The 23234-nt window shown below is 35.2% G+C and overlaps 1 protein-coding gene across 5 annotated transcripts in view; it reads left to right on the forward strand.

Annotated features, from left to right (window-relative positions):
• The window catches only part of gria2a (glutamate receptor, ionotropic, AMPA 2a), a 68627-nt gene that overhangs the window by 29393 nt on the left and 16000 nt on the right, over positions 1-23234 (forward strand). For all 5 annotated transcript variants that reach the window (XM_056460258.1, XM_056460225.1, XM_056460234.1 and 2 more), the window contains exons 3-10: positions 1277-1516; positions 10454-10650; positions 10802-10855; positions 15631-15789; positions 15920-16087; positions 16171-16275; positions 20724-20831; positions 20911-21117. In XM_056460258.1, the coding sequence (XP_056316233.1) occupies positions 1277-1516; positions 10454-10650; positions 10802-10855; positions 15631-15789; positions 15920-16087; positions 16171-16275; positions 20724-20831; positions 20911-21117 (1238 nt within the window). The remainder of the gene's footprint in view (positions 1-1276; positions 1517-10453; positions 10651-10801; positions 10856-15630; positions 15790-15919; positions 16088-16170; positions 16276-20723; positions 20832-20910; positions 21118-23234) is intronic.

Genomic DNA, 23234 nt, shown 5'->3' on the forward strand with positions numbered 1-23234 from the left:
TAACCCTGTTCCAACTTTTTTTTATTATTTATTGCAGGCATCATAGTCTGTAGCTAACAGATCTGCAGATTAGCTAGCTGTTGCTTACCTTTACTTTACATTGCACAAATTCAATAAACAATATTGCTTGCGGCTTGCAAGCCACCTCCGCATCCTTAAATATGGCAGCACTTTTTTTGCTTTCATTTATCTATTTTAACCATTCAGCTCACAGAAATGCACATATGACCAAGGAGCGGGATTCTTCCAGGAATGCATTTTTCTTGAAAATACCCATATTCAGGTTGGCAAGGTGGCTAAGTGGTTAGCACTGTCGCCTCGCAGCAAGAAGATTGCTGGTTTGAGTCCCGGCTGGGCCAGTTAGCATTTCTGTGGGGAGCTTGCATGTTCTCCCTGTGTTTGCGTGGGTTTCCTCCAGGTGTTCACAGCAGCTTGGTTCTGTACACACTGTATGCACTATATTGTTAATTGGGCAAACAAAATTGGCCGTAGTGTATAAGTGAGAGTGTAAGGGTGTTTCCCAGTACTAGGTTGCAGCTGGATGGGCATCAGATGCATGAAACATATGCCAGAATAGTTGTTGGTTCATTCCACTGTGGCAACTCCTGATAAATAAGGGACTAAGCCAAAAGAAAATGAATGAATGAATGAATGAATACCCATATACAGTACTAATTTCTGGGTATCCCATGTGCTTATTTCACATGTATATTGTGAGCAGTCAAGATGCACCTTGACCCATAAACTGAGTGTTGGCTTTTTCATCCAATAATCTCTTGTCTAATTAATTTTTGAATAATCACATTGTTTTGGTCGTTTGTGATACAAATGAAAAGAGAAAAAGTAATGAAGGGAATAAACAGGTCAATTGTGTGTCTCTCAATTTTAAACTGAAGTCATGCGTGCTATGTTCTATTCAACTTATTCTCCGCGTACGAGCGAGCGCAGCCATTTGAATCTTTTTGGCTCAAGGCTTCCGGTCTCATTCACTTCCATTCATTTATATATATATATATATATATATATATATATATATATATATATATATATATATATATATATATATATATATATATATATATATATATATATTTATATATATATCTACTGTAATAGTCAAACTGTACACATTTTGGACATTCTTTTATGTGTATGTTTGTATTTAGACAAAATAGGAAAATTTTTAATATTGGCCATTTGCTGGTATCTGCCAGAATTGTAACATGTTGTTATATTTATTACAATACTGATCTCTGTTACTGTTTCTTTTTTTCAGTTTGCTCCCAGTTTTCCAGAGGAGTGTACGCTATCTTTGGCTTCTACGATAAGAAGTCGGTGAACACCATCACGTCATTCTGCGAGACGCTGCACGTGTCCTTCATCACACCCAGTTTTCCAGCAGATGGACTCAATCAGTTTGTCCTGCAGATGAGGCCTGATATCAAAGGGCCTCTCATCAGCCTGGTGGAGTATTACAAGTGGGAGAAGTTTGCCTATCTGTATGACAGCGACAGAGGTAAACACTTGCTTTCTCGTTCAGTTTTGAGAAATGCATGCATTCTTTATCTTTTATTCACAGCCAAGGCTTTTTCAGAGCTGCTTGCACACACACGTAAACACACACACACTAGAGAATTCAATCAATAGTCCTATTACTTTGTGGTGAAATGCTTCTTGGAGAAAGAGCATGTGAGGTGGGAGTGCTAGAGATAAGCACATTACATTACAGTCTCTCTCTCTCTCATTCACACTGTTTTATTTATATCCATTTTAACTATTTAATCATAGCTTCATCTGTTATTTACTCGCAGGCTCTCAATATCTAATCAGATGTGACATGGCATGTTTCTGTTGACAAGCAATTTATCTGTCCGCATTAAACACAAAACAGCATATATTTTGTGAAATGCACTGCCATGTGTGAAAGATGATAACGCAAAAACAGAAACAACATGTCACTTGTGACTTGTCACTGTTGCGGCTTGTTATTGGACTTCATATTGTTTGTTTGTTTTTTACTGAATGTACAGCAGGCAGTACAGTGGCTCAGCGGTTAGCACTGTCACCTCACAGCAAGAAAGTCGCTGGTTCGGGTCCCGGCTGGGCCTGTGGGCATTTCTGTGTGGAGTTTGCATGTTCTCCCAGTGTTGGCATGAGTTTCCTCCGGGTGCTCCCGTTTCCCCCACAGTCCTGTGCTATAAATGAATTGAATAAACTAAATTGTCCGTAGTGTATGAATGAGAGTGTATGGCTGTTTCCCAATACTCGGTTGCGGCTGGAAGGGCATCCACTACATAAAACTTTTGCAGGAATAGTAGGCAGTTCATTCCGCTGTGGTCACTTCTGAAATAGAGAATTAGCCAAAGGAAAAGTAATGAATCTACAGCAGGGCAATATAAAGAATTTTCACAAGTTTTTTTTTACAATTTTGCTGCAAAATAAAATCGAGTGATCGATGTGATGTTTTATAAACAAATTTCGAGAGAATCAGTTTTTGACAAGGCTAATTCATCATTTACAAGCATTCTACTATCCAATCAGCTTAAGACCAAACATCTATAAATAGTCAAACACGTCATGCCTCTGTTTTCTCTTGACTTCAGCGTCCCTCCACCACCCCAAATCCACACTATTAGCCTGATACCTACTTACATCTGAGGGGGGAGCGTTCTAGTGCTGGGATAGACACTGTGCTTTGTGCTTTGATCTCTCTCTATGCTGATGAGGGGAATAACACGAGTTAGGGTGTCTTTCTGAGCTCAGAGCCCTCTTCCCAGACAGCACGCCAAATATGCATATTCTATTCAGTCAAATATCTGAGTGTGAACTCGTGAATAATATTTAATGAGCTTTTTGTGTGGCCATACAATTTCCTAAGGACATGTTTCACTTTTTAATTGCTGATTTAATTCTGATTCTTTTGGCCCAATCCCAATTCTATTTTTGTACCCCTACCCCTTCCCCTTGGCCCTTAAAACAGAGTGTGAAGGGGAAGGGTTTCAAAATTTACCTCTAAGAAATGGGACAACACCTGCACACGTCATCATATGCCATCGCAATCTCTTGCTTCATATGAAATGGGACGATCGTGACTGCTGTAGTTATTCCAGTTGCTTTATTTTTTGGTATTCATATTCAGGAAATCATATATCATGTTATCATGACAATCCAATGTGGCAATAAGATTGTAACTATACTGCACATTTACACAGTGTCCATATTCATCCAATTAAACACACAAAAACAACATTAACATTATAGCAGACACTGTAAAAAGCTCATTCACAGCCACTAGACTTTTCTGACAGGGTATTCGAGTGTCATCGAGTGGCAGAATGTTGTGGGACTGCTATACAGGAGTTATTATTAGGGATTATAGATAGCGAAATTTAGTGGTTTTTATTTTAGCATTTTTTTTAAAAGCATATAGGTAAACCATGAACGCGGTTATGAATATATAATAAAATAAGCTTGATTGTTGTAAAAAACTAGTAATAAAGTAATAAAGACTCCTTACTTCCGGGTGCGGCTATGCTGCCATTGTGGCTGGTGAATTCTGGGAAATTTTCTTACCCCTTGGTTTCGAGTGTGGTCCTGAAAAATCTCAGTTCGAAGGGCTATTTACCCCTCCCCCTTAGCCCTACTCCTTCAAGCTAAAGAAAATTGGGACACCCCTACCCCTTCACGGGAAAAACGAGGGGTAGGGATAAGGGGAAGGGCTAAGGGGTAGAATTGGGATTGGGCCTTTATCTTGACTTGTGCTGGTCTGCTTTTAATATTAAATATTTTCAGACAGATTTTGAATCCATAACTGTCAACATTTTGATTTGAAAATAAGGGAACACTAACCCTAACCTTGCACAAAGTTTAGGCTTCCATCAGTGCATTAATGTATATGCCCAAATGACACCCAACTCCTTTATCATTTCATTCAGAGCAATTTCAATCAGAACAGCAAGTTGAGTTGAGTAATATGGTTTATAAAATAACTCTATTTATTCATTTTCCTTTGGCTAGACTTAAATTTTTCAGGGGTTGCCACTGCGGAATGAACCACCAACTACTCTGGCTTAGGTTTGATGTAGCAGATGCCCTTCCAGCCGCAACCCAGAACTGGGAAACACATACACACTTATTCACACACACATACATTACGGACAATTTAGCCTACCCAATTCACCTGTACCGCATGTCTTTGAACTGTGGGGGAAACCGGAGCACCCGGAGGAAACCCACACGAACGCAGGGAGAACATGCAAACTCCACACGGAAACGCCAACTGACTCAGCCGAGGCTTGAACCAGCGACCTTCTTGCTGTGAATCAGCTCTTGTAGATTTTAGCTAATGCTGTTTAGTATATGCCACCTGCTGTATCAGAGGCAAATGTAGTAAACATAAGTTACACCAGGTGGGATTTTGTATAGGAAGATTAAAAATACAGGAGTAATACAAGAAAATATTTAAACACGATGATAGCAAGATGCAAAAATACGGGAGAATCCCTGGAAAAAAATGGCAGGGTTGACAGAAATGTTTGAATCTACTAAAAAGAAAATGGACTAGAAAAAAAGTTTCCTCTAAAGAGCCCCTATTATGCATTATAAAAGGTGATATTTTGTATTTGGGGGTCTTCAACAGCAGGCTGATATGCACGCAAGGTCAAAAAACACTTTCATTGTCTTGTGAAATATGCATTTATTTTTACCTAATTATCCCAAAGCCTTCTATATGATTTGTTCAGCAATTAATTTGTTCCCAAACCGCTTCTTAGCATTATGCTAATCTGCGCTGACTGGTCTGATGACCCAGTGTGTTGTGATTGGTCGACTGCGTTCAGCTGGAAACGGAAAGAAACGCCCACCATTATTATGTACCGTATAGAGTATACGTGTGACCCAATGCAGTAATGCAGTTAAACACCAGCATATTCTTCTATTCTTAACCATAAGCCCAAGTATTAGCAACGACACACATTCAGTATTGATCCACACAGTGGCAAAAGTTGAACTATTCCTTTTTCAGAAACGCATTAAAATCGGTAAGGAAAGAAGCATGTGTTGCGTTTTCAACGTGGTTTTGGACGCAATATGTAAATAGCCCATAAAGATTTTACCTAAGACATACATTACAAGCACTGATCTATAATAGACAAGTGAATACAAGCTGCTCGGAGCGATTACAAGTTACAACACACAATTAAATACATATTTTGCAAACTACAGAAAATGAGGCAACCATTTTAATCATACTTACAGGTTGTGTAGGAAGGAGAAATATTTACAGGATCTGGAGGAAGAAGAAACTGGCCCATGTAAACCAGGGGTCTCGAACTCAAATTGGCGGGGGGCCATATCAGTGACTGACAATTCATAGGAGCATCGTTTTAACATTCAAGCACAAGAAAAAAAGTGGAAACCTGACGTCATTGATGCATCCTAGGACAACATACATGACGTTTATATTTCAAGCATTACCTGTCATCAGTGATAATGCAAATCAGAACGTTTATCGTGTCACCCATCAGCTGCTAAAATATATCTGTGGTTTTTGTGCATGGCTGAGCGTTAGACGCACACTCAGTCGTTTTTCCACAGAGTACATGCGGTCAAAATTCTAGCTTTTTGTTTTTGTTGTACATATTGAAGGGGTAGTTTAAATTGCTATGAAAATATTACAAACGATAGGCATTATAATGATTGTTCTGTTCCAACCAACTGTATTGTCCTAATACCGTAAGAAGAGCAGAAGGCAATTAGGGTAACTTAAGTGACTTTACTGGCAATTGTTCTTCTCAGTATCATTCTTTTTTGTAAAACTACAACAAAGAGGGGCAAAGTATGTACATATTCACATTTACTTTAACAAGTTCAATTCAACTAGCAGTACAATTTTACTAATGTCCATAGTTTTTATGCAATCTTAATAAGCATATGAGGAAAATCTATTAAATGTGAATATTAGCACATTTATCATATTTGTTACACCATCAGCATAACATGTAAGCAACGAAGAAGCATTTGTAAAACAAAATGTAAGTGGAATAAAACTGATAATGATCAAACAACCCTTGAATATTTACAAAAATAGAGCTTTAGTAAAAACAGAGCACTTACGGACATATATTGTAACGTTTTAATCAGCCACAGAATTAAAACACGTGTGTTACTCATGATCGTACACTGACAGAAAATGAAAGTAAAACCAATCTGAATGGAGTACTTTCGCTAGGTGGTGAGTCAAAACCATAAGTGGCTAGATCCAACTGCACAACAATGATAATGGTTCAAAAATATATGTTTTGTGTGGACCGAATCTCATTATATTTTTGGCATCAGTTGCAGGCAGTTTGAGACCCCTGATATAAACTGTGTTTACTGATACGAACAGACAAAAAGATTCGCACCAAACGAATCACTCTTTCCTTTAGGAATCAATAGTTTTAAACACGGTGCACTTTCAGATTTAAACCTCATCTGGATGTTTTCATTCACTTAGAGCTGTTACACACTGCATGGAAGCTCATTTTCAAAAACCCATAATAGGGGCTCTTTAAATTTTTACAGAGAAACATTAAAAAATATATCCGAATAACAACAAGTATTGTAAAAATCCTCACAATATCTTAACTCCATCTTGAACATATTCTCTGAGCCCTAAGCCAAAAACTTTTTGTCAGTCTAAGAATTGCTGCTACTGTGAGGATGTTATCTGAATGTTAGCTGAGTGTCCATTATATGTGCTACATCTCTGGTTTGAGGCGGCAAAATAAATCTCTCCCCCCAGACCTAGATATGAAATCAACCGAGAGACACAGAGAGAGGGAGAGGAGGAGAGATGTGCAGGAAAGGAGGGAAGCGAAAGAGAAGATGAGTACGAAAGGGCAAATGACCAAAAGAGAGAAGGCTGAAATAAAGAGAGCGAGGAGAAGACTTGATAAATGAAGGAGAAAAAGTGTCCCAAGGGGGCCTCTAGTGCAATAAAAATACTCCTAATATCAAGGTCTCTGGGTGTAATTTGGAGTGGAGGTTGATTAAAGTAGAACAGTGGTTAAAACACAGAGAGCAGTCGTAACTGAGATCCAATCTTATCTAAAAAGACGCAGTAAAGCTGGTGAACGTGGGGTTTTAAAGCAGTTACATTTTAGAAGTGTAATTAAAGCTAGAACAGAGTGATGAAACATTTTATGAAGACGTTTGATATGACCTTGCACAATACTATTACTTTAGTCTTACTTTTTTATTTGACTAAAGTTAAAACTTTCTCTTTTTATATTTTATTGTGGCACTAAAACACTTTGTAGATTTCCATGGGGACTAATATCAATATAATAATAATAATAATAATAATAATAATAATAATAATAATAATAATAATAATAATAATAATAATAATAATATTAATAATAATTAGATTAAAAAGCTAATCTGAAAAATAAATATGATAGTTAAGATTTTATCGATGAATAAGTGTAAGTTTAAAAAATATTATATGTATGAATGAATAATGCTTTGCCATAAATGTATTTTTGTATCAGAGATTCAATGTTTTGAATAAATATATTTAGAAACATTATTTTACAATTTTATCAAACAAATTTTACGTGCTGATATATATGCCATTGATATATGACATGAAAAAATATTTAAATTCTCTTTTAAGGTCCATAAAGAACATGTTGCTAATCCAAATGGTCTAATCATACAGAATATGTTTTTGCTTAAAAAAAAAAAAACATTAGAAGTAGAAGCATTCTAAATGTTCTTTCTTGTGTGTAAAAACCTGTAAAAAACTACTTTAGAACTCATGTCTAATTCTAAAAGTTTACATTTTTTTCTATAAAATAATAATAATAATAATAATAATGAGCATTTTTCTAAATATATCTGTAACAGTTTTTGAGCAAATTTGAACAATATAATATAATATAATATTAATTAATAATTATATTATATTATATGGCGACGTGGTGGCGACGTGGTGGCGCAGTGGGTAACACTGTCGCCTCACAGCAAGAAGGTCGCTGGGTCAGTTGGCATTTCTGTGTGGAGTTTGCATGTTCACCTTAAACCAACACTGAGTACGTTTAAATGGACACCAATAATCTGATTTTAATATTTTAAGACAATACTCTAATTAAGAGTTTACCATGTAAACAGCGATTTTTGATTACCTTAATCCGAGTAAAGTCATAATTGAACTAAACAGAAACTGAATTAAGAATTCCTATTTAATGGCATTATTAAAGTGAAGTACAGACATGTAAACACCTTAATCAAACTATTACCATCATGCAGGACACACATTTTGTGACAGGATTCCATACACACACAGCTGTTTTGACGCTATTCTCTGCACCTACCGATGCAGTAAATGAGCACAGATACACTCATCACTAAATGAAAAGTTTTTTTTTTCATTAAGCATCACTCATTTATTCATTTTCTTTTCAGCTTAGTCCCTTTATTAATCTGGGGTCGCCACAGCACTATGAACTGCCAACTTATCCAGCATTTGTTTTATGCAGCGGATGCCCTTCCAGCTGCAACCCATCACTGGGAAACACAAACACACACACACATACACTACGGACAATTAAGCCTACCCAATCCACCTGTACTACATGTCTTTGAACTGTGGGGGAAACCGAAGCACCCAGTGAAAACCCGGTGTGAACCAACACGAACGCAGGGAGAACGTGCAAACTCCACACAGAAATGCCAACTGACCCAGCCGAGGCTCGATCCAGTGACCTTCTTGCTGTGAGGCGACAGCACTACCTACTGCCTCACTGCGTCGCCTTCGTTTAGAATTTGGAATCAAATTCTACTAAAACACCAGTGTATCAAATAAATTCAGTTTGTCGTGGGGACATGAATGAATTGTTCCTGAACGAAAGTGAAGCTGCCGAGCTGCAGTTATTTCTAAAATTTTAAATAAAACACCCGAATTTACATGTAACTCCGGAAATGTGGATATCGTGGTGACACAATGACGTTAATCGAACTATGTGGTATAACATGTAAAACTGAATCATGTGTAGAGCATTCAAAAAGCAACTCATATAAACACCTTAATCATATTATTGTCTTATTCAGATGAAGGCAACTAATTAGATGTATGATTTCCAAGTAAACATAGTCAGTGACATGCAGCAACAAAGCAACAATTTATTTAAAAGAGCTAGCAATTTCTGCTGATCTCTAGACCATTGGTGACTGGATGTGGGCATGTCTAGCAATCCAACAAAGTCGAGAGTTTATCAACTTTAAGCAATTAAAGTTCGACTTTCGTGAGCGCCAGCCAATCATCAGTAGAGGTCACATAATCCTATCTCTGCTTCTCTACCGCACCAGCCAGTTGTATTCTCTGTGCTGTACATAGGTCCTCTTTGGCTACAGATAAATAGCCGCAATGACAAAGCAAGCTTCTTGTTTATCCTGGTAATTAAAGGTGCTGTTTGTATGTTTTTGAAGTATCACACACCAGATGTGCACACTCGCATGTTATTTAAAATTAAATGGAGTTTCTGTGGAGCGGTAGAAATATGAACAGTGTCCTGAGTCGTAGATTGGCGCCGCGGACATGCAATCTAGTGTTTGTACCCTGATAGAAATCTATGTTTAGAATTCTAAAATGCATGGTGCTGCGTGTATTTACCGGTGTGCGACCCTCTCTTGACACTACTAAAGCATAACAATACCAAAATATGTTTAGAGATCTTTAAGAACATGCTAAGTTAGCATACTTAATTATCTGAAAGACAATGCTAAAGCCAGTTAATCTGCTTCGAAAATATGTTTCGTGTCAGAATATCGGTCTTTGTTTTGATACATATAACCTGCCCACTGCCAATTTACCCAATTATATTTCAGCATCCCGGGTTACCTTGGCGGAAAACACAAATTATTTCATTCCAGTCATGAAACCCGCCTCAATGTATGTACATTCGAAAAGAGATTAGGATTCAGAGTTATTAAAATTCACATAATGTGGTGTTTAATTAGCAAATATTACATTGTAAGGCTCAATCACCAGGTATGCTGGCTTCTGTTGGTTTTGTCAATCTGGCAACCTGCGGGTTTGTCAATCTGAGGAGGAAGTGCTGTGTGGGAAAAAAAAACCTCTCCAGTATTTTGAATTTGGACGGCAATACCTAGTTCAACCTACATTCTCCACCTTTGAGTATTTTATGTACTGATTCCATTTATATAGTGTTTTTCCTTCACAATTTTTATTTTTTAGCAGCAAGAATACTCAAAACATTTATAAACGTTAAGCAACGCTCACTATGCCCTCACTATGCCTTCAGATGCGACACAGGGTGAAAGGCAGCTACAAAGTCACTGTTAGTGTGAATGAGGCTTTAGAAGGGCAATTAAAGCAAGAGCAGCTTCAAGAAGAATTTGATGAAGACATTTGATGTAAGACACACGTCGGTTTGTCTCCATGTAGGTCTGTCGACCCTGCAGGCGGTGCTGGACACAGCAGCAGAGAGGAAATGGCAGGTAACAGCCATAAACGTTGGAAACCTGAAGGATGAGTGGAAAGACGAGGCATATCGCTCACTCTTTCAGGACCTGGAGAACAAGAACGAGAGGAGAGTCATCCTCGACTGTGAACAGGACAAGGTCAAGGACATTATGGAGCAGGTGAATGGCGCACTAAAAGCCCATTACTCCACACGTGTAAGGTCAGAGGTGTAGTTAAGGAATGATGGACTGCGTACATCTTTAGTATTCATTACATGACGCTGCAATTATATTGCTCTTGTGAAATACTTTATTGTCTGCTTCTCCTCAGGTTATTACCATCGGTCGACATGTGAAAGGATATCATTACATCATTGCAAATTTTGTAAGTTTCTTATTTTTTACTGATGTGTTTTACTGTTATTTAAAGAAATCATTAACATTATTACAGTCTTTTGATTCCAAATGAAAATAGTTTCTTTTGTTATTTTCTGTAGAAATTAATACAGTATGTTCATGTTTTTCATTAAAAATCCTAATATGTCTTCCATGATATATATTCTGAGCAAGTTCAGAAATTAACTTTTCTATTAAGGGCAATAATTTCACACCTGGAATTGATTTCTGGAGGCATTTTTCTATGTTAATAAGGTCATATTTTATAATTACCTTTATAATTAAATCCATCTGTGTTGTCATTTATTGGTGAAAAGCAAATGGTATTTAACCAGTTACTACTTCAATCTGTCAGAAAATTAAACTAAATTGCTACCAGTAAAATGTTAATAACAAACTGATTAAAATTATATATATATATATATATATATATATATATATATATATATATATATATATATATATATATATATATATATATATATATATATATAGTACTAAACATTTAAAAATCAGGGACAAGCTGCAGTATTATGACAAAAATATTATTGTTTGATCTTAATATTGTATTAATATTGATCTTAATTTTGTAATAATAATCATTATTCATTTTGATTACATAAATAAATAAATAAATAAATAAATAAATAAATAAATAAATAAATAAATAAATAAATAAATAAATAAATAAATAAATAAATAAATAGTTTATCTGCATAATCTTAAATTTGTAGGGTGTTCATTTTGGCCTATTTTCAATAAAGTAACTTTGCTCTGATTACTGTTATGTAAAAAAAAAAACTTAGAATCAGCTAGATGAATGATATTTCAAAAGGATAGTATTATGACATTAATGTTATCATATTAGCTATGATAATAAGGGAACATCTTGTTGTGTAGTGGACAGCTGATTGCAATTTCAGATTGGACAAAATAGCCAATTTCCTGAATGTCTGTCAGCTTTTTTTTCCTTCTGAATGAATTCAATTTCCTATATAACCGCTGCAGTGTCCGAATACTAATGATAACTCAGTGCTGATGTGCCAGAAACTCAAGCGCTGCTTTGTTGTGAATCCTGTTTATGTATGTATGATTTACAGTAACTAAATCCTACATCGATTTTTTGGTGTAGAATAAGCAGCTTTATTCAGAAGCATTCCCTATTGTCTAGTAACACCTTTCTTTTAGTAATTGAATATTTTCTTTAAATATTTCTAATCTGCTTGCATAATATTATGATTTTTATGCTATTTTATTATTCTTACATTTTTATATTACCTACGTTTAGACTTTAATCTGATATTATATTTTAATGTGGCACATAAACACCAAGATTTCATAATGATCATGACAAAAAAAAAAGATGTTATTGTTGAATTTCAGTGTAATTTTATCAAGGATTTAATGTTTTGAAAAAGAAAATGCTGATAACAAAACAAAAGACAGTAAAAGAAGATTGAGAATTATTTTACTTTCTGTTCAACAAAACCAAACTATAAAAATAATTATAATTAAACTTTATTTATTATATAAATATAGATATTTAAATGCTCATGTGAGAATGGGCTCTTTGAAGGTCCACAAAGAACACATTGCCAATTCTAAAGGTCTGTTAATGATACAGAATGTGTTCTTGCTTTACAGAATTTTTTTTTTTTTGCTGAAGTTCTTTTATCTTCAGCATTTTTAGTATTTTATTGAGTGCATGATGGTCAAACATGTACAATGTAAAACGCAACGCAGTCCTATGCAAAGAAACATAAAGAAACAATTTAGAACTCACTTCTAAACCTAAATGTTTACGTTTTCCCTGAAACTATATTTCAAGTGGTTCTCATTTCAGATTGTTTCTGAATATGTTTGAGACAAATCTGAACAATATTTGACTTCGTGTTATTTAAATAATTTTGTAATTACTTTTCGTTAAGGTTTTATTAGATGTTAATGTATTTACTAACTATGAATGAACAACACTTAACGTTTATTAATCATAGTTCAACATTTATTAAAATCCAAATTTACGCTTATTAAAATTTGTTAATGCAGAAGAACTAACAATGAACAACTTTATTACTGTTAACCAAAATTAATAAACAGTGTAATAATTGTGAACTAATGAAAAATTAATTGTAAAATGCGACCAAAGACATTACTATTATATCTAAAATTTGTTCCAGAATTCCTTTTGACTGCCCCTCGCTCATATGCTCATGTTATGTAGAAAAAGAGCACACTGGTAAAAATCAAATAAAACTGTGGTTGCCAGTATTTTACCATAAAAAAACTGTACAAAATTGTAAAATACATTTTTAATTTCCATGGTAAACAACCCTATTTCATTTATTTATATTGTTAATACACAAATATTTTGAAGTACTAACATCTACACATCACATCTTTTGTTGCACAGACAAAAACACAACCATATGGTGATGAGAAAGTCATATAATGAACCAATGCTCATATCAGATAACTTTTCCTACAAGCAGAGAAACATACTAATATGTAAAAGACGCTAAGTGTCATTCACACAACTACGAAACACCATCATGGTAACAGATACAAAATTAAAGTAATGGAATTAACATTATTTATCAACATTAGATGTAACATAACACTCTAAACTGCGTACACAATTATTAGGCAGTTGATAATTTTGACCAAATTATGATTTTATTAATAATTTTCAACTCCAAGCTGTATAAACTTGAATGCTTATTGGATTTAATGCATAACGAGGGAGGGTGTGGCCTATAGTATATCAAGGTGTGCATAATTTTTAGGCAGTTTCTTCTCCTCACGAAAAAGAGATTTAACTGACTCTGAGAAGCCAAAGTTGTAAAAAGTCTTTCACAGGGATGCAGCACTCTTGAAATAAGATATTAGGGCATGATCACAGAACTATCAAATGTTTTGTAGCAAAAGTCAACAGGGTCACAAGAAACATGTCGAGAAGAAAAGATGCAAATTCACCGCCAAAAATTTGAGAAGAATCAAACATGAAGCAACGAGGAACCCATTATCCACCAGTGCTGCCATATTCCACAACTGCAACCCACCTAGAGTGTCAAGAAGTATGGGGTGTTCAGTTCTCAGAAAGGCTGAAACCCGACCACCTCTGAACAAGACACATAGGTTGAAGCGTTAAGAATGGGCCATGAAATATCTGAAGACAGATTTTTCAAAGGTTTTTTGGACTGATGAGATTGAGAGTGACTCTTGATGCACAAGATGGATGGGCCCGTGGTTGAATCAGTAATGGAAACAAAACGGAAATGTGCGCACATCTAAAAATCTCAAAGGCAGGTGCTCGATCAAAATTAAACAGGGTGGAAAAAGATCAAAAGAAAATCAGCACACTGCCAAGCTCTCAAAAAGTCCTTTAATTTTACTACTGAAATTAATTTCACTAGTGAAATGAAAAGATTTTTGAGACCTAAAGATGCGGTGAGCTGGATCAGTAATGGACAAAGAGCTCCACTTCTACTCAGACGCCAGTAAGGTGGTGGTGGGGTACTGGCATAGGCAAATATTATTAAAGATGAGCTAGCTGGACCTGGACTCAACAATTGACTCAAAATCAACTCTCAGGCCTACTGCTAATTTTTAAGAAGACAGTTTCTTCAAGCAGTGGTACAGGAAAAAAGTCAGCATCTTTTAAAAAGACTTTCTGATAATTATGCAAGACAATGCTCCATCACATGTGTTAAAGTACTCCACTGCGTGGCTGGCCAGTAAAGGCCTTAAAGATAAAAAAAAAATAATGGCATGTCCCCCTTCTTTACCTGACTCAAATCCTATTGAGAACTTTTGGGCCCTTCTTAAGCAGGAAATTTATAGTCAAGGTTAACAGTACACCTCTCTGAACAGTGTCTGGTTGGCTGTGGTTGCAGCTGCACAAAAAGTTGATTCCGACCAGATCAAGAATCTGACTGGGTGGAAGTGAATGGAAGGCTTGTGACTGTTATCAAAAAAAAAAGGGTGGCTATATTGGTCACTGAGTTTCTTTATTTTTTATTATAAAATTTCAGAAACGTTTCTTTGTAAATTGAGTTTGTTTATTATTCTCACTTTAACAGGTGAAAATAAACAAGTGGATAGGAGAAGCTTTGTTTTTCATTTAGCTGCATAATTCTGCACACTAATAGTTGCCTAATAATGGTGTACATGCAGATATTCTCTTAAGAATGCCAAAACTACACTTTTACTACTTAAATGTTCAGGCTTGAGGTTTTCTTAACATTTTGGATTGACCAAGAGCACTGTAGTTATACAATAACAAAATGAATCCTTAAAAATACAACTTGATGAAACTATAATAACTGATGAAAAAAAATGATAAACAACCATGGTAATCTCAACAAAAAGCATAAAAAGTGAAGTGTCACAGGGAATTCTGGGAAAAGTCAATGTACGGGTTATTCACTGTATATATATACTTACTATTAACCAGGTTATGGATTTTTACTTCATAATTGTTTACATTTTTTACCACTAAAATCACAGATTTTGTTTTACAGTGCAGCTTGAACATACTGTCAAGCATCTCCTTTTAGTTACGTGGACAAAAAAAAACATTGTAAATGTTTCGAACATTACTGAGTAAATAATTACTAATAATGAGTTCATTTGTCTATGACCATAACTTTTTTATAGTGTTTATTGTTCTATAATAATAATTTGTGATCCTAACAACACAACTGCAGCTCACAGTTCAACATGAACTATGTAGTTAAAAAGTGTGTGTCCGTGTGTGTCTTTCAGGGCTTTGTAGATGGAGATTTGTCCAAGATTCAGTATGGAGGAGCGAATGTATCTGGATTTCAGATTGTGGATTTTGATGACCCTCTTGTTGCTAAATTTGACCAGCGCTGGGAGGCTCTGGAGGAAAAGGAGTATCCTGGAGCGGACAGCAAAATCAGGGTGAGAGAGTGCAAATATTGAAATTATGCTGCAGTAAAATATGCTGCTGACAGCATTTTTGAACACAGTCCTAATTATTATGTCTATCATGACACAGAAAGACTATTGGTCGTATTTGTTTACTTCACAGTACACCTCCGCTCTCACATATGATGCTGTGCAAGTGATGACAGAGGCGTTTCGCTTTCTGCATAAACAAAGGATTGACATCAGTCGCCGTGGCAACAACGGAGACTGCCTGGCCAATCCTGCGGTGCCGTGGGCTCAGGGGGTGGAGATTGAACGTGCTCTTAAACAGGTCCTCTGCCAACACATTGTCAATGCCTGTTTTCTGTGTGTAAGATCTTCTTATGATTTTTGTGTACACATTCATTTGTTCAGGTGCGTGTGGACGGACTGACTGGAAATATTCAGTTTGATCAGTATGGCAGAAGAGTGAATTACACAGTCAATGTCATGGAGCTGAAAAACAGCGGCCCTGTGAAGGTAACGCTGACTAGAAGTACATTTTGCCATTTCTTCATTAATATAAGTACTTTTAATAGGGATGGGAAATGTAAATCTGGAATCAATAGCATATCAAGTTTCTGTGTTCTTTATTTAATCAATTATGATAATTGCTCCCTTTCTAATGTTAGTAATAATTATTTCATAATTATATGCTGAATAAATACTGAACAAAGCAATACTGTTTTGATAGTTTTCAATTTTTGTGGATTGATACATTTCTATTATATTTGAAAACAAATATTAATATTTTATGGATTGTTATTGTTATATTGTTTTATCATTTTTATTTCCATTGATTGGAACAAAACACTTTTATCAACGCTATTGTTAAAATGTGTAATAAATAGAGCTGCACAATATATCATTTCAGCATCAATATCGCAATGTGCACATCCGCAATAGTCACATCGCAACGATAATCAATGTTGAGTCTGAATTATGTTTGACCAGGGCCCTGTTTCAAAAAAGCAGGTTAAGTGAAAACTCAGAGTATGTTAACCCTGAAATGAGAGAAACTCAAAATGGCAGGTTTGTCAAACTCGAGAAAGCAGGGAAAGGTTTCTGAAAGAGAGGTAACTTTTTCAGGTACTGTGGTACTGTGGAGTTTCTGTCGGTCTCCTTCTGTTTTTTAAAGACAGAGCGGTATTTCTCACTTTAGCCTTAGTCTTAGTCATTCATTGCCTACATTTCAGTCACACAAAGAACAAAATTACAAGAATGACTTGTCCTTTTTTGGGAAAATTACAATTACTGTAGATTCAACACCATGATTTTAAGTTTTACCTTTGATACAACTGCAAAAAATAAATAATAAGCTTAAATTCACTGACATGTACTGTAATTAGATTAATGGGATTATTACTCATTCTAAAAACTATTTTTTAGTATTGCTTACAATCTAAACATCATATCAACCTCTACCACTTAATCAATACCCGGCAGACACGCAAGTGCCCTTTTAAATCTTTTAAAAGCTCAATTTTAGAAATGTTATATTAAACTGATCAACATGTGTAAAAGTGGGAACCTTAAATAAAAAATTTTCTCTGAATATTGAGTTATGGTTATCTGCATTCTTGTTTTGCCAAATTTGTTGTAGAAACTATGCAGTAACCTATTTTATGAAATTTAATGCAATTACATCTGAAATAACATCAAAATTGCGACCAGTTCCCCACTTTTTCCAAGTGAAAAGTCTATAAACGTTTCCTTACTTTTATTTTTATTATATACTATAAATTTTTTCAAAGTAAACTTATGCATTAACTTGAGCAGCTATGTTTTCCCACGCTAACAGTTTCTGTTTCGCCGATGCAGTGGTATTGCTTTTTTTCTAAATATATGGTCATATTAATAAGTTCAGCTGGAGAAAAAAATGCTGATAACTGTTTTCAGATGTTGCCATGGTGACTCGTAATATCTGCGCTCATTGATAGTGCTTTTTTATAGTCATGGTGTGCACGCTTAATTCTGAATTAATCTACTCAGACTTAATTGACCTAAGTCAGACCTAACTCCTTACTGAAACAGGCCCCAGGAGCTACAGAATTGTATTTAATCACTGTATTTGTATGGAATTAATATGATTTACGCAAAAAAATTGTACTAAGAATTTTTGTTTTGTAATATCTACATTTCAAAGTGAAAATCTGATTATTTGATATTAAGATATTTTAGCTTATATTTTAGCTTATTTTAAAGAAAATCTCTTTGTGACTTGTGATTTATTTCTTCTGAGGGTGAAAACAAATCAGTATTTTTACTTGCTCTAATAATTTTTTTGATATTTGGACTGGAAACAAGACAAAACAAACAAAAAAAACATTATTTCTATTGTTGTTATTCAATTTCTCTACATGAATATTGTTAAGACTCCCCAGAAAATTATCAAATTCAAACTATCTTGTGAAACAATATTCATATCGCAATATTTAATCTCGGAAAAATTAAATATTGCAATATCAGAATTTTCCAATATTGTGCAGCCCTAGTAATACATATTAGGGTCCCACTTTATATTAAGTGGCCTTAACTATGTTCTTACACAGGAATTAATAGTTCGTTACAATGTACTTATTGTGTAAATATATGTATTTACTGTGTACTGATACTTGATTAAAAACCTGTATGTAATTACATCTGTAACTAACTTCTGTAATTACATTTGTAATTACACTGTTGACCAACCCTTAACACCTTAACCCACCATTAAACCTACCCATGCCACCAAACCTGTCCATAACCCAACCCCTATCCCAACTCAAGACAACCACAAGTGTTCTCAAATACATTATGAACACAGTAAGTACATTGTATTTACTTTTTGATGCAAGTACATGGTAGTTTAGGACACTTAATATAAAGTGGGACCAAGATTAGTAATTAGTATTCAGTAATTAATACATTTTCTATTCAGCAAAGACATATTCAAAGTGACATTAAAGTCATACAGAAGATAAAAAATTCTGTTCTACACATAAACTCTTTTTATTGGCTGCTAATCAGAGAATCCTGAAAAAAAGCAAAAAATAATGGACAAAAAAATGTTATACAGGTTTGGAAATGTATTTTGATGGTTTCCTTTTTTAAGTAATTTTATTAGTATTTGTTGTTCTAGTAATTGTAAATAGGAATAAACAATATAAATTATCACTATAACAATATACAATATAAATTATGATATTTTAAAATGTTTAAATTAAAAAACAAAAGTAATCTTAATTTATCATAATATTTTACATAATTTTTTACATAAATATATAATTTTTAATTAATTAAATAATATTTTAAGTGTTAAACAATTAATACAGTTGTCACGATCACCAGCGATCTAACCCTCATAGATCGCTGGAGAACATTAATTTTCCCTCGGGCTACAATGTCTGCCACTATATGAACTACAACTCCCTTCAGGCACCACACACACACACACATGGACCATATAAACAGCACACACACACTCACAGACATTACTTAATCTTGCTGGTACACACCCTGCTGTTGGAAGTGGTGTTAGTGAGGCCAGCAGGGGGCGCTCAACCTGTGGTCTGTGTGAGTCCTTATGCCCCAGTAAAAGTGATGGGGACACTATACTGTCAGTGGGGTACCATCTTTTGGATGAGACATTAAACAGAGGCCTGACTCTCTGTGGTCATTAAAAATCCCATGGCACTTCTCGTAAAGTATTAGGGGTGTAACCCTTGTGTTCTGGCTAAATTCCCTCTCGACCCTTAACCATCATGGCCTCCCAATCATCCCCATCCACTGAACTGGCTTTATCACTGTCTCTCCACTCCACCAACAGCTGGTGTGTGGTGAGTGCCGTTCTCCTGTGGCTGCCGTTGCATCTGCCAAGTGGATGCTGCACATTGGTGGTGGTGTGAAGAGACCCCCTCATGATTGTGTATAGGTGTTTGGCCATAAACGATAAATGCGCTATTTAAATACACATTACATTACATTACATTACTTGCCAGCTGGCCTCCATTACACACTATACTTCAAAATTGTTGTAAATAATACACTAATACACTTATAAATTACTATTGTATTTTAGTTGAATTACTGGTGCGCGGAACTGAAGCAGTGCTTTTAAAAAGCAGAAATGTATGTAATCGACGCCGAATCTTTCGCTATACAACATGTAACCCATGAGGGTGTTTAAACTTTTGAATCAAAATTCGAAGTAGTCATGTGGGTAGAAACGAAAATAAAGCTTCGTACGTCACTGATCAAGTGATTATGGCAAAACGAATCAAGCTCCGGTACAGTGCTTCACTGTGAGATGTATAGCTTTTTTGATACATGTTTCGAAGCCTCAATGCACAACGTCACATCACTAGTTATTACAATTTGTTCCTGATTATGACCATTGCCTGCCTGATCATTCTCTGTGTAATAAAGTACTGCACATTCATTGCCAGTGTCCATTAGTTACAACAGCCTTGTTTCCTACTTTGACATCTTACCATATCTAAACTTTTGAACTCAAGAATGATTTTAACAAAGAACTAATTATTGAATTAGACTTCACTGTTTGTGGAACAGGTTTCTACAACCAGTAGAAACAACACAATATAAAAGGGTTTTGACAATTTATCAAATTTGCTGTATATCACTGTGCACAGCCTTTCTCTTTCATCACATTCAAGTCAGACTACAAGCAGACAGCCTAGTTCAAACATCATTTCTTTTTTTCTTGGCACTGTTCACACAGCACCACCACTGAATAATGATGTAGAAAACCTTGCCAGAATAATTTTAGAGTGTTCCATCCACATTTTGGAAAAATACAGACAGTAATGGGATGTTAACTAAACCAAATCTCCAAAAGAATGGATCTATATACGTTTTTTGGCCCCTGTTAAAATGTGCTGCTATTATTTGCATTTTGTATTTCCTAAAATGTGTACTTTTTTCCTCAGATTGGTTACTGGAATGAGATGGACAAAATGGCAGTGACAAAGTCTGACCTTTTCCCTAATGACACCATGGGAATGGAAAATAAAACAGTTATTGTGACGACAATCCTGGTAAGAGAAACTTCATAATGTTCAATGTCAAGAGCATCTGAAGTCTGTATATAACAATGTATTTGCCTGCGTGTTGTAGGAGGCACCGTATGTGATGCTGAAAAAGAATGCAGAGTTGTTCACTGATAATGAACGTTATGAGGGATACTGTGTGGACCTGGCCGCTGAGATTGCAAAGCATTGCGGGTTTAAGTATCAGCTGAGGATTGTCGCTGATGGAAAGTATGGTGCTCGAGATGCTGAGACCAAGATCTGGAACGGCATGGTTGGGGAACTGGTGTATGGGGTGAGGAGTAAACCCATACACTTGAGCAAAGTCTACATTGATCTGCATACAGTTTAAAATGGTGTCATTTATTTTTTCAATCTTTTCAACTGAAGTGGTTTATTGTAGCTAGAAGGAGTGAATAAAATGAGAATGAAAGTTGTGTTGTAGATGAAATTCAGGCTAAATTATAATTACTCTCAACAAAAGTGCATATAGATAAGATTGCATATACACTACCTGACAAAAATCTTGTCTATCCCAGTTGTAAGAGCAACAGATAATTCTAGTTGATCACTTGGAAAAGTGGCAAAAGATAGGTTTTTCCAATGAAATATCTGTTGAACTACATCCCAGTCATCACAAATACTGCAGAAGACCTATTGGAACCCGCATGGACCCAAGATTCTCACAGAAACCAGTCAAGTTTGGTGAAGGAAAAATCATGGTTTGGGGCTACATTCAGTATGGGGCATGCAAGAAATCTGCAGAGTGGATGGCAACATCAAAAAGAGGTATTGACATTTGTGCAGCCCATTATATTACAAACCACAGGAGAGGGCAAATTTTTCAGCAGGATAGCACTCCTTCTTCTACTTTAGCCTCCACATCAAAGTTCCTGAAAGCAAAGAAGGTCAAGGTGCTCCAGGATTGGCCAGCCCAGTCACCAGAAATGAACATTATTGAGCATATTTGGGGTAAGATGAATGAGGAGGCATTGAAGATGAATACAAAGAATCTTGATAAACTCTGGAAATCCTGCAAGAACGCTTTCTTTGCCATTCCAGAAAACTTTATTAATTAGTAATTTGGGTTACTGCCGAGATGTATGGATACAGTCCTCCAAGCTCATGGGAGTCATACACAATATTAATTCTTTTTCCATTGCACCATGACTTTATATTCTATACTGTACATTATTTCTGTTAAGTGACAAGACTTTTGTCTAAGCAAAGTCAGACCTTACTGTCCTAATTAAATATTTAAAAATCAAGGCATGATCATGTTTTATTTTGGTAAAACAAGCATAATCTAGAGGTCTTTGTCTTTCGTATAAGCCACTTCTGACAAGACATTTGTCAGGTAGTGTAGAGTTGTATTTTGTGGTTTTATATAGAAACAGAGGCAAGAATTAATATCGATGCGTTTTGAAGTTTATTGCCAACCTCCAATTGACTCCAGAATAATCTCAGAAAGAGCTGAAATGACACGATGCATAAACATGCTTATAATCAGCAGTTTACATGTGTTTGTTGCCTCATTGCAAACATGTGTGGCAAATTTCACAATATTCACGTTAAACTAACAAAATACACAGTTAAACAGATCTTAAGCCTGAATAAATTTATAACCTTTATTTATATTTACTTGATTATAACCTATAATCTTTTCGGAATTTTGTGTTCTGATGATGTTCTCTTATGAGATTAAATGCTCCACACCTGGTTACATTACCCTGAGAGCTCTATAATGCCGATCTCATTTTCGAAATAAGAGTTCCACATACATAGTAAGCTTAAATACACTTAAAAATAAGGAAAAAATTTAAAATATATATGTTGTAATCTTATTAGGAAACAATGTGGTCAATCAATTGCTGCCTGGGGCATGCATATTAATGATCCTGTGTGGATGGTCAGTGTTTTGATCAGATTGGCCTGTTTTTCACCAGGATTTTACACTCAGAGAATTTATATGAGAATGACGATAGTGTTTGACGCTCAACGTATATCATTTTAATGTGCAGTACTCATTTTATTAGGTGTATATTAACTTTAATTCTATGGCATCTTTAAAACAACGCTATATTTGTTGGGTACATGTATGTACTGAACCAAATTTGCTACAAATACATATAATGTTACATTATTACTTAACACGCATGATCATTTTTAAATACCTAAATTTTCACAGTAGACACTACAATGCGCAGTGTTTTCAAATGTATCTATTTAGGAGATTGTATATAAGACAATATAGGACAAAATGCAATGTCGATGTGAATTAAACTCCAAAACCGAGAGAAAATAAAACTTTACAAAGTATACAGATCAATGAAGACATACAGTCAAGAGTACACGATCAAGAAACACTAAACATTATCTTCATGAGAATTACATTTTGTCTCTCCTTCACCT

Source organism: Danio aesculapii, chromosome 1 (assembly GCF_903798145.1).
Source record: "Danio aesculapii chromosome 1, fDanAes4.1, whole genome shotgun sequence".
NCBI lineage: Eukaryota > Metazoa > Chordata > Actinopteri > Cypriniformes > Danionidae > Danio > Danio aesculapii.